Raw genomic sequence first — 12968 nt, 5'->3', positions numbered from 1 at the left:
TTGAAGGATGTTTCCATTTTTTATCAAACATTCAGTGCTTTATGCGCTAGAATTAGATAAAATGTGGATATGTTAGAATATTATAGTTGAATATTCACATTTGAAGATGATCTTGTCATTCTTATAACATTAATCCTGTTCTTATTTTCTATTTTTAATACAAAGAACCATCAAACAGCTCAGCATGGGGAGTGCTCTAGAGACGCTAAGCGGGCAAGCAGTTGGAGCAGGGCAAGTAGGCATGCTCAGCATTTACATGCAACGTACATGGATCATCCTCATCATCTCCTCCATCCTCATGTCACCGATCTACATCTTTGCGACCCCCATCCTCTCCTTCCTTGGCCAACAACCTGATATTGCCGTCCTCGCTGGCCGCTTTGCCCTTCTCATTCTCCCTCACCAATTTGCCATTGCCATTTCCTACCCTTGCCAAAAGTTCCTCCTAACTCAGAGCAAGGTCTTGCCTCTTGCATACATTGCTTTCATAACCCTTGCTCTTCATCTTGGTGTGCTTTGGCTCTTCACCTCTGTCTTAGAATGGGGATCAACTGGGGCGGCTATAGCATATGATGTGTCTTCATGTGCGGCGGCTTTGTTTCAAGTGATCTACATTATGTTTTGGTGCAAGGATGCATGGAGTGGTTTTTCATGGTTTGCTTTCAAGGACTTGTGGCCTTTCATCAAGCTCTCTCTTTCATCTGCTTTCATGCTTCTGTTCAGTGATTGGTATAGTGCTCTCATTGTGTTTCTCACTGGCCTCCTAAACAAAGCAGAGGTTACAGTTGCATCAGTCTCCATCTGGTATGGTTTATAGTTGTTTGTTATTTAGATGGGTTTTTGATATATTCTGACATTAACGAATCTCTGAGTATGAGTCATGGGGCCCCTTTGAAGGAAACATTTTCAAACATATGTGCTTGTTGAATTTCTATTGAGGAGATTTCCATTTGTACCGTTATAGAAGCTTATAACTGTTTATATACTTCTATGAAGTTCGTATTTGTGTAAAAGTGTATTTCTGTGAAAAAAATTACTATTTATGTACAATGAAATGCTTGTTATTTTCTCAGGCTGAACATAAATACTTGGGAGCATATGTTGGTCATTGGATTCATGTCAGCAACAAGGTGAACTAAATATTATTAGTGATGAGAGTTTCAATACACACTTCAATTGATCAAATAATATTTGGTTTGAATACATAATCCTGGTTCATTGTATGTATTCCTTGTTTTCCATCAGTGTGAGGCTGTCAAATGAGCTTGGGTCAGGCCGGCCGAGGGCAGGGAAGTATGCAGTTATCATCTCTGGCTTGACAACACTATTCATCGGCCTTGTCTCATCTATACTGATCTTAGCAACCTGGAACAAGTTCCCATTGTTGTTCACCAGCAGCAAAGAAGTTCAAGATTCAGCTTCTACTGCAGTTTACCTTCTTGCCATTGCCTTGATGATTACCTGCATTCAATCTACATTGACAGGTAATTTACTTTTGCTAATTACCATAATATTGTTTACATATACCTTTTGTTTGTAAATGATATTACTCCCATATGATCATCCACCGTCATAAACCCAGTTTGGTCATATTGTTGCAGCCAAGAGCTTAATAACTGTTAAGGTATTTTTGTAGGGAAGTCAAATACTGTTTTAGCAGGATTATATAAACTGTAGGTTTTACTTTCTACCTTCTAAGGTTTTTAAACATAAATTAAAATGATTTTTTGATGAGCAAAAGAAATTTATTTTAACCCACTTTATAACATTAAAAGTTATTCTAAGGGTTGCAAATAAAACAAAATTATAGGAACTGGTGCAAATTAAAACCTTTGTAAATTATCATGCAGTTTTGCAGGATATTCAAGTAAAATCTCTTTTATTTTTATTTTTTCTCATGCTTTGATTTCAATTAGTTGATGAATTATGAGCAGGAGCAATCATTGGAGGGGGATGGCAAGGTCTTGTTGCTTATATCAACTTAGGTTGCTATTATCTCCTTGGCCTTCCTCTTGCTGCTACTCTTGGATTTTTTTTTCATTGGGGCTGGCAGGTGTCTCTTTCTCTTTTCTCCATATTATTATTATTATTAATTTATTTTTTTGGGAGATGCGGACAAGTCACGGAATAGATTTGACCACTCAAACTTTGAGTTAGGAGAAAAATAAAATATTATTCTATTATAGGGTAGTTCATCTTGGACTTTTTTTTTTTTTAACAAGTCTTGTGCAGTTTGGTTTAGATTAGTTCAGAATGATTAAGATTTTATCCTAAATTAACCCAAATCAAAATATGTGAACATCTCTGTCTAATGATATGTACTATAATTTGCCAATGAGATCTAGCATTATACATATATATATATACTAATTTTATTTTATCATGGAGATGGTAAAGTGCTCCATATATTTTTAATTATGAGGTGGGCTTGTAAGGCATTATTTTATAGAAAAGTAAGTTATTTAATTTGCATTAATTAAATGATTTTACACATGTTTATTGAATGGTAGGGTTTTTGTCAAATGTAAACCTACATTTTGTCTATCTCAACTGTGGAATTTTGTACTTGTGTTAGGGAATATGGATTGGGATGATATCTGGTTACATTGCTCAGACTTTAGTTCTCATAACCATGGTTTGTAAGACCAACTGGAAGGGTCAGGTGAGGATTCCTCCTTATCATTTTTTTTTTTCATTTTTATTTTCTAATGCACATTATATATATATATATATATATATATATATGGGAAAATGAATTATAACTCTTAACAGTTTCAAAACATTCGAACATCCTAGATAGACTTTTTGATATTTGAATTTTTCAGACATACTTATTTTTTTAAAGTACATTTCATTTTCTGTTATTGTAGTTTATTCCGTAAACTTATTCTATCTTACAACCCCATTTAATATTTATAGTTTTCGTTTAATATTGCGTGTTTACGTGTAACTACATAAGTTTTCACTTAGTATATTACTTTTTTTCTATTTAATATTATGAGTTTTCGCTTAAAATTTGATGTTCTTGTTTAAAATTATGTGTTTTTGTTTAAAAAACCGAGAGCCAATTATGTCAACATTAACCACTTTTATGTCAACATTAACTACTTTTAAGTTAGACGATATGAAAAGTAACATGTTAGAAAAAAATGACTCTTTGAGAATACTCATAGTCATTGGGTGTGAATACCTTAATTTCAGAGATCTGAGGACTATTTGTTCATTATAAGTTATATATATATATATATATATATATATATATATATAGCTTTATCTTGTTCAAATAATTGATACAATGCTTGTGTGCCAAGTCTATTAATATATGAGTTATTTTTACTCATTATTTTTGGCTTCTTGAATATTACTTGTAACTTTTGTAATAAAGTTTGATGTTCTAATTTGAGTCTTGGTGTATTATATGTACACTCAACACAGAGTAAACCTAAGAACTACTACATTTTAATTAAATTAAATTGTCTGTTTATGGTATAAGTTTTTATTTTCAGGTTATAAAAGCTGAAAAAAGACTGCAATTTTGGAGTGGAGAAGATCAATAGACAAAATGGGTAGAATGATTTGATTAAAATACTCAAAACTGTAATTGTTGTAATTTATTTTGTAAATTAAATTGTATATTGCAGGGTGCCATTTATTGTAATTTATTTTGTTTTATTGACATTATGGCATCCATCGTCTCACGGAGCAAAGCTTGTTTTTCCAAATGTAATAACACTTAAATGAATCTAAAATTATATATATATTTGTATTTATAAAAAATATTTTGTGAACAAAGGCAGGTTGCCTTCAACTTAGTTTATATTACTCACTAGGTCTTTTTACTTGTCTATTTTAACTATTTTATATTGATTAAAAAAATTAGTTAAAGTTAGTCGATAATTTAAAATTTATAAAAAATTTGTATGTATAAGTTAAGACTTCGAGTTCAAAAAATTATTTAGTATTGGTCTGTAAAAACAGAATTTTAGTAAAAATTGAAAAAAATAGCTCAAAAATTAGTCATGACTAGATTCTGAAAAAAACTGTTTTTTAGCTTATTTTACAGTTTTTGTTTTTATAGAAAAATTAATTCAAACACAAAATACAAAAAAATGTTTAACTTACTCTAGATTAATATATTTTTTTTCAAAAATATTTTTATTAAATTGAAAAAAAATATCTTTTTAATAAGTCAATTCAAACAAGACATATATCAAACTAGATTACTTCAATAACCGTATTACATAATGGCGTTGAATTAAATTACCGTTATTCAGTTTTTCATAATGTTGATTTGATTGTAGGGTCACGTTCATATTGTTGATTTGATTGTAGGGTCATGTTCATGTGAATATATGTAATAGGGCAAGAGCAATTAAATATCTTTTTAAATATGTTGTGCCCAAATATAGCTAGAGATATATTTGGAGGGTCAACATCAAGAAGAAATATAATAGACCCACTAATAGTTATGCATTCAAATGATTTTTTGGGTGTAAGTTTGTCAGCTTTTGATTGGTTGGTACTTTGATTTTTATAAAGGTTACTTTTATGAGTTTTAAAAAAAAGAAAAATTTTAAAAATAAACTTTATGGTTGTCGGGTTTTGCAGAAGAGGAACAGAAGGAGAAAAATTTTGATTTACTATCTTGTGGTTTCTCTGCGTGGCAAATAGGAGAAAAATCGTGACTACCGTTAGTCCTTGCTTACATGGCAAGAGCAAAATTGACATTTAACATAAAAAAGTATATCTTCCTATGAGTTGGCACCTCACCTTGGTTTTAATGTCATCCATCCTTAAGACACAAGAAAATGTTCTCCTTAGGATTAGGGTTTTTCAAGCACCTCAATTGCTAGGTTTTTTGAATCATTCAGGGTCGCAACTCCACAATGCCTTCTCCCTTGCCATTGCCCTTGCCCTTGCCCTTGCCATTGCCCTTGTTTGTTTACCCTTCATTTCTCTTCCATCTCTGTTTGTTTCTTGTGTTGAAACCTAGTCTTAGATTATTTTCAAAGTAAAGATCCAATAACAAGAGGGAGATATAGCATGAAGAGGGAAACTAAGATGTAGAGTTATTTGATTTCCTCGATGGGTACTATTGTGTTGTTATTAATCAGAGCATGTAGGTGGAACAAGGTGGCAGGTAATTACAACAAATTTTGAAGAACTATAGTTTTACTCTCTAGAAAGAAGAACCTTTTCTTTGTCTGAACAAGGGTGGCAATCGAGGTAAGTGACCTTCAACAATGAATGTGTGTTTAATTAGCACATTAATCATCCAAATTAATTAGCATAACACATTAAAACGCCAACCCATAAATATATATATTTTTTTATGTCAAATGTCGACTTTGCCCTTGCCACATAAGCAAGAGCTAACGGTCGTTATGGTTTTTCTCTTTTTTGCCACGCAGAGAAACCACAAGGTAGTAAATCAAATTTTTTTTTTCTTTAGTCCCTCTTTTACAAAATCGGACAACCACCACAAGGTTTCTTTGGTTGGTACTTTGATTTTTATTTATGTTTTTATTCCTCTTAGACTTGATGCATAAAGGCTACTTTTATGAGTTTTCAAAAAATGATACAAACATATATATATATATATATATATATATATAAGAGAGAGAGAGAGAGAGAGAGAGAGAGAGAGAGGTGTTTGTTTGTATACAATACAATATATACCTTTGTGTTTTGTTTTATTTTATTTTGTTTTTGTTTTTGGTTTTGGTTTTGGTTTTGGTTTTTTTAAAGGCTTTTTTTAAATGACATACACATACTATGTATACATGGTATACATATCTATTGTATTTTTAAGATATATTATATATACACTTATTATTATTTTTTGGTTAATTTTTCATTTTTCATTAATTTTATTTTAATATTTTTTTATACAATTTGCATTTAAATGAAACCAAAAACATAAACACGGTCATCCATACTAGTTGTTGTTGTTGTTGTTGTTATTATTATTATTATTACTGGAAATACCTTAAAAATTTCTTTAAGTTCCACTTATTCACATATTGACTCACCAAATTTGGGTATTTTCAAAAAGTCCTTTCTTTTTCTGTCAACAATTTTTTTTTTGTCTTTATATCATAAACGTAGTTTTAACGGAAATATTTCTCAACTTTTTAAGCGGAAACGCATAATATTAAGCGAAAATGTCATATATTAAAAGAAAATATGCTATATATTAAGTGAAAACTTATATAGTTACACGAAAACACAAAATATTAAACGGAGATCATACATTTTAAGCGGGAAGTACGTGTTGTAAGATAAAATAAACTAATGGAGTGAGCTACATACATAAACACAAAAGTAAGATATAAAAAAAAAGATTGTCTAACAAATTCAAATGTCATAGGGCCTGATTGAGATGTTTTGAAACTTTTAGAAATTCATAATTCATTTTCCCTTATTATTATTATTATTATTATTATTATTATTATTATTATTATTATTATTATTGAAGTATTAAAATTTGAGTTCATCTCCCGAGAATACACCGGTTCTAACCTATCATATTCTGACACGTGTCCTATGCGATGCTATTATACTTTTTTCTATTATTATTGGGGACGTGTCAGATTTTAATAGACTGAAACCATAGTATTCCCTATAGGAGATGAGTTTTTAAAATTTGAAGAACTTTTTAAATAAGATTTAAACACAGGGGGTTTCTCATAAAATAACATCTATATATATATATATACAGAAAGAGAGCAAACAGTGAGAGTGAGAGAGAGCAATGGAAGAGGAGAGAGGTCTCGTGGAGAAGACGAAGAGAAGCGGAGGAAAAGATGAGCTCGAGGTGAGGAGCTTCAGTGATGCGATTAGGGTTTTCACCGATGAATCCAAGAAGCAGTGGATGTTGGCGGCGCCGATCGCCATGACCGCTCTTTTCACCTACGGCATCAATTCTTCCGTCCAGATCTTTGCCGGCCATCTCAGCGCTCTCCAGCTCTCCGCTGTCTCCACTGCCCTCACTCTCTGCTCCAACTTCACTACTGGCTTCCTGGTTAGGGCTCAAAGATCTCACTCATCTCCTCTTGGTCCCATTTTGTTCCTTGATTTCATATCGTGATGATTTAGGCCCGGGTTTGAGGGTTTTTTAATTAGGGTTTGGATCTAATTTTGAAGGAATTATTATTAGTGAGGATTTTTCTAGGGATTTGGGAAAGATTTCATTCGTGGATGTTTTTTTTTAGGGATTTTATATAATCGGAAAAAATATATATTTTTTAAAATATTAGGTCCCTGATAAATTTCAAAATTTTTTAAATATTTTTAAATAAAATTTCCCTTTCTCGTCTTCACCTCTGCCCGGCGAGCTCACCGGCGCCGATGCACTAGCTCTTGCTCGCCGGAGGAGTCTTGGAGACGGGGAGAGGGAAGATGACAGATATATTGGTAATTTAAAAATCATTTAAATTATATTTATTTATTTATCTAATATAAATGGGAAAGGGATTTTGGAGTAGTTTGAAATGTGGGATGAATTATAAAAAGGCCTGTTTTTTTGAAAAGTTTAATATAGGAATGCAATTAGTACGGATGGAAAAGCATAGATGATGGAGTCCCCGGGGATCATCTGCCAAGCAACTGGTAGTTGGGGTTAGTGATATCTCTCATGGTCTCAAGCAATCATATCGGACAAAGAATTGATTTAGACATGACAACGAATATGGGCCATCCTAGCAATTTGATATTTGCATAGATGTTAACCCTTTAAATATGTTATTGTTTTGGAATTTTTTGTATGCACTCAATTGACTTGTTTCCCTCCCCCAATAAAGAGGCTCCCAACAATAATTGAGGTTGTAGTTTATCCACCTTTAGTAAAAAAATAATAATATCGAGAATAAATCGTATGGGGATGTCGTATGGGGATGTTCTCTCAAATTAAAAAAAAGTAGAGAGAGAGAGAGAGAGAGAGAGAGAGAGAGAGAGGGGGGGGATGAGAGAGACATAAACAAATGGGTGTGAAGAGAGAGAACAACAGTGTTATAAATAGTAGTCATATCATTATACCAACAACAAATGGGTGATTGATTGGTTCTATTTTGGTTTTTATAGTTTTACGTTGCAGTAGAAATAGAATTGAACAATTATAATTAGTTGAGTTATTGTATGTGTGATTTAGATTAAAATACTGTGCATTTCACATTTTACCATAATACTATTCATAATTACTGTACAAATGAATGATAATTCTATCATTGTAGAGGTGATGATGAATACCATTTGGATTTCAATCGACGAATGTTCGTAAAGATTGAATCTACGAACATTCGTATATGACGCATCCTCATATATATCTGTATCATAACAAATCTTGTTCTTTACTAGATTACAGTACAAATGAATGATAATTCTGTCACTGTAGAGGTGATGATGAATACCATTTGAATTTCAATCGACGAATGTTTGTAAAGATTGAATCTACGAACATTTGTATATGACACATCCTCATATATACCTATATCATAACAAATCTTGTTCTTTACTAGCTTATTATAGACTTTTTTTTTTATTTAGTAATATACTAGTTCATTTGTTATTATTAGTTTGTTTGAAAATTGTACTAAATCCCTTAGCTCATGTTCGGTGATTGCGCATGTGTATTGAAATATTAACTCTATTCCTGTGCATGTTTTTGACGTGACTTGTCCACATTTTGTAAAAAGAAAATTCATAAGTTTCAAAAAAAATTGAAAGGTTTTGTTTTTAAATTAATATTAAGAAATGAAACTCTTGATAATCTAGATAATTTACCAAGTGAATGTGGGTCTTGGGGCATACCGAAAAATTCAATTTTTAAGGGGCACAAATAAAAAAAGTATTTTTTTTTGGGATATACTCTACATATTGGGTATCTTTTATATGTTTATTGTAAATGACAAAAGATAATATTATATGAAGGGGAATGATTGAAAGAAAGGGAGGTAAAAGTTGGTGGCATAATTTTTTGTTTTATAAGAAACGTATGTTAATTGCTGCTCAGACTCATTAGAGGGTTATGTGTATGCATGCAAATAATGGTTTTATCTTTTGGGTTAGCACAAACAAATATGATCTTTTGTAGGGGTGTATATGCGAATTTACCGAAGAACATGGGACATGAACCTCAGTGTCTCACAATAAATGATCACTCCTTATGACAACCACCACCTTTAAGTTTGCTTTTTTGTTTTAAAATATTTCTTACTTTTCCTAACAATGAAATTAACCATAATCAACATTAGTTTTTCACTCTCTTAGATTGAAATTAGCTTGAATTTAAACGTTTCAGTGGGGGTTCAACTGGGGAATGTTGTTGATGTACATATGTGTGTGTGTGTGTGTTTACAACACATTGTTGCAAATAGATTGGTTGAATTGTGAAACAAAAGTAACATGGAACAGCTCAGCATGGGGAGTGCTCTAGAGACCCTAAGTGGACAAGCGTTTGGAGCAGGGCAAGTAAGCATGCTCAGCATTTACATGCAACGTACATGGATCATCCTCATCATCTCCTCCATCCTCATGTCACCGATCTACATCTTTGCGACCCCCATCCTCTCCTTCCTTGGCCAACAATCTGATATTGCCTTCCTCGCCGGCCGCTTTGCTCTTCTTATTCTCCCCCAACAATTTGCCATGGCCATTTCCTACCCTTCCCAAAAGTTCCTCCTAACTCAAAATAAGGTCCTGCCTCTTGCATTCATTGCTTTCATATCTCTTGTTCTTCATCTTTGTGCGCTTTGGTTCTTCACCTCTGTCTTGGAATGGGGCTCAACTGGGGCAGCTATAGCCTTTGATGTGTCTTCATGTGCAATGGCTTTGTTTCAAGTGATCTACATTATGTTTTGGTGCAAGGATGTATGGAATGGTTTTTCATGGTTTGCTTTCAAGGACTTGTGGCCTTTCATTAAGCTCTCTCTCTCATCTGCTTTCATGCTTCTCTTGGGTGATTGGTATGGTGCTCTTGTGATGTTTCTCACTGGCCTCCTAAACAATGCACAGGTTACAGTTGCATCAGCCTCCATATGGTATGGTTTATAGTTGTTTTTCTTTCCTTTTCCTTCATATAATTAAATGGAATTTGATACAAGAACAAGAAGCCAGCAGTTAGTCCCATGGATCCGCTTCATGAATCTTTCCCTTCCACATAAGATGACTGCCAAATTCTGCATCTTGTATGGTTGACACTATTATGCGTATGAGATTTATTTATTCATGATCCTATTTAAGAGCCAAAAATTTAGATAAACTAAGATATAACATTATTTCAAAAAATTTATGCTAAATGCCTTTTAGTCTGCCTTTTCCTCTTCTACATTGTTTCCCTCTTCTTATGCGGGCATCTACCGGCCCTTTAAAGACCTGTCTATACCATCAATTGAATGGAATTTGATGTCTTTTGAAATTAATGAATCTCTTAGTCATGGGCCACTTTGAAGGAAACTTTGACATATACATATCTGCTTGATGAATTTCTTTTGGAGAAATTTCCATTTGTACTATGGTTAAAGCTTATAACTGTTTATATACTTTTATAAAATTCATATTTGTGTAAAAGGGTATTTTGGTTAAAAAAAAGTGTCACATTAAGAAATGCTTGTTTTCACAGGCTGAACATAAATAGTTGGGAGTATATGTTGGTCACTGGATTCTTGTCGGCAACAAGGTGAACAAAATGCTATTAGTGATGACAGTTTTAATACTCGCTTCGATTTATCAAATAATATTTGATTTGAATGCATAATCCTGGTACATTGGATGTTTTCTTTGTTTTCCATCAGTGTGAGGCTGTCAAATGAACTTGGATCAGGCCGGCCGAGGGCAGGGAAGTACGCGGTCATCGTATCTGGCTTGACAACACTATTCATCAGCCTTATCTCATCTTCATTGATCTTGGCAACCTGGGACAAATTCCCATTGTTGTTCACCAGCAGCAAAGAAGTACAAGATTCTGCCTCTACTGCAGTATACCTCCTTGCCATTGTCTTGATGATTACCGCCATTCAATCTACATTAATAGGTAATTTACTTTTGCTAATTACCATAATGTTATTTGTATGTACCTCTGCAACAATGAAAATTCTCTGGTAACTCTTTGTGGTAAATGATATTTACTTGTGTACTCCAATATAATCATTCACCATCGTAAAACCACTGTGGTGATTTTGTTCATTAATTTTCACCTATTTGCCGGTGCCCAGGAACTTAACAATTTTACAAAGGTTTTGGCAGTATTGTATAAACTAAAGGTTTTTACTTGCTACCTTCTGATTTTTTAAATATTACTTGGCATTCATCAGGACTAACTTTTGACAGTTTAACATAAATTAAATTGATCTTATAACAAGTAAAAAGAAATTTGGGGTTGCACATAAAGTAAAATTATAACATCTGTAAACTATCATGCAGTTTTGCAGGGTATTCAAGTAAAATCTTTTGTTCTTAACATGCATTGATTTCAATTAGTTGATGAATTATGATCAGGATCAATCACCGGAACCGGATGGCAAGGTCTTGTTGCTTATATTAACTTAGCTTGCTATTATCTCCTTGGAATTCCTCTTGCTGCTGCTCTTGGATTTCTTTTTCATTGGGGCTTGCAGGTGTTTCTCTTTCTCTACTCCATCTTGGTTTTTCTGATTGGCTTGATTAAATATATATATATATATATTATCTTTATGTTGTCATGGAGATGGTAAAGTGTTTTATATGTTTTGAATTATCAGGTGGGCTTGTAAGGTATTATTTTCCAGAAAAATTAGTCATTTATTTGGTATCAATTAAATGATATTACACATGTTCACTTTTGTTTATCTTAAGTTTGGAATTTTGTACTTGTGTTAGGGAATATGGATTGGGATGATATCTGGTTACATTGCTCAAACATTGGTTCTCATAACCATTGTTTGTAAGACCAACTGGAAGGGTCAGGTGAGGATTCATACTTTATCAATTTTTTTTTGTTTTCTAATGCACATTATATATATATATATATATATATGACATATCATTTAGGGACGTCCATAATAACCGTTGAATTTTAATCCAATGGTTATTATCTATTCATAAACAATTTAGGGGCGTCCATAATAACCGTTGGATTTTAATCCAACGGTTATAATCTATTCATAAACAGTTTCAAAAGGTATATAAATAAACATCCGTACGTATATGACTTGAATCCACATATATATATATATATATATTACTAAAAAAATAAAGGGATCTTGTTCAAGTAATTGATACAAAGCTTGTGTGGCAAGTTTTTTAAGTATATATGGGTTTTCTAAACTCATTATTTTCACAAATATTACTTGTAATTTTGTAATAAAGTTTGATGTTTTAATTTGAGTCTTGGTGTATTACATATACATTCAACACAAAATAAACATAAGAACTACTGTATTTTAATTAAATTAAATGGGTTGTTTATGGTATAAATTTTTATTATCAGGTTATACAAGCGGAAAAAAGGCTCCAATTTTGGAGTGGAGAAGATCAATAAACAAAATGGGTAGAATGATTTGATTAAAATACTCAAAACTTTAATTGTTGTAATTTATTTGTAAATTAAATTGTTTAGTGCAGGGCGCCACTTATTGTAATTTGTTACAATTAAATTGTTTACTGACACCATGACATTAATTGTTGTGATTTAATTAACTTGTATATTTTTATTGTATTATTTATTTTAATATTTAATTTATTACATATATATATTTTTATTTATCTCTTTCCTCAAGAGTGGTATTTTATTCATTTCCCAATTCTATACTTGAGAGTTCAAAATTTGACCATTATATATATATAGATTGATTTATTTTGATTTTGATTTTATTTATTTATTCTTGAGAGAAATGTGGACAAGTGCGAATAGGATTTGAATTCTCTATTTTAAATTAGAGAGAGGTCCACCCAAAGGAGTGAATTGGTTCATGCTCACCTTATAGTGGTTTTTG

General features: G+C 32.2%; 2 protein-coding genes across 5 annotated transcripts; both read left to right on the top strand.

The window, feature by feature from the left end:
- Positions 1 to 49: 49 nt before the first annotated feature.
- On the top strand, positions 50 to 3755 carry LOC120275152 (protein DETOXIFICATION 35-like). 3 transcript variants are annotated; one of them, XM_039281657.1, is made up of 6 exons: positions 50 to 804; positions 1074 to 1130; positions 1246 to 1484; positions 1935 to 1985; positions 2576 to 2662; positions 3507 to 3755. In XM_039281657.1, exons 1-5 carry the CDS (start codon positions 185 to 187, stop codon positions 2641 to 2643), a joined length of 1035 nt encoding a protein of 344 aa, XP_039137591.1. In that variant the 5' UTR covers positions 50 to 184; the 3' UTR covers positions 2644 to 2662; positions 3507 to 3755. The 3 variants fall into 3 exon arrangements, with proteins under 3 accessions (XP_039137591.1, XP_039137592.1, XP_039137590.1); XM_039281656.1 differs by having other exon boundaries at positions 53 to 804; positions 1935 to 2053; positions 3507 to 3754; XM_039281658.1 differs by lacking the exon at positions 1935 to 1985 and having other exon boundaries at positions 51 to 804.
- A 2994-nt stretch (positions 3756 to 6749) lies between these two features.
- On the top strand, positions 6750 to 12691 carry LOC120275151 (protein DETOXIFICATION 35-like). 2 transcript variants are annotated; one of them, XM_039281654.1, is made up of 7 exons: positions 6750 to 7024; positions 9412 to 10037; positions 10619 to 10675; positions 10791 to 11029; positions 11494 to 11612; positions 11854 to 11940; positions 12464 to 12691. In XM_039281654.1, the coding sequence occupies exons 1-7, from the start codon at positions 6755 to 6757 to the stop codon at positions 12512 to 12514; spliced, it is 1449 nt and encodes a 482-aa protein (XP_039137588.1). In that variant the 5' UTR covers positions 6750 to 6754; the 3' UTR covers positions 12515 to 12691. The 2 variants fall into 2 exon arrangements, with proteins under 2 accessions (XP_039137588.1, XP_039137589.1); XM_039281655.1 differs by having other exon boundaries at positions 6911 to 7024; positions 7534 to 10037.
- The last annotated feature ends 277 nt before the right edge of the window (positions 12692 to 12968 follow it).

The sequence above is a fragment of the Dioscorea cayenensis genome, chromosome 14 (genome assembly GCF_009730915.1).
Source record: "Dioscorea cayenensis subsp. rotundata cultivar TDr96_F1 chromosome 14, TDr96_F1_v2_PseudoChromosome.rev07_lg8_w22 25.fasta, whole genome shotgun sequence".
In the NCBI taxonomy this organism is placed as follows: domain Eukaryota; kingdom Viridiplantae; phylum Streptophyta; class Magnoliopsida; order Dioscoreales; family Dioscoreaceae; genus Dioscorea; species Dioscorea cayenensis.
The sequence above is the reverse complement of the archived record's forward strand: the minus strand, read 5'-3'. Positions and strand labels throughout refer to the sequence as shown.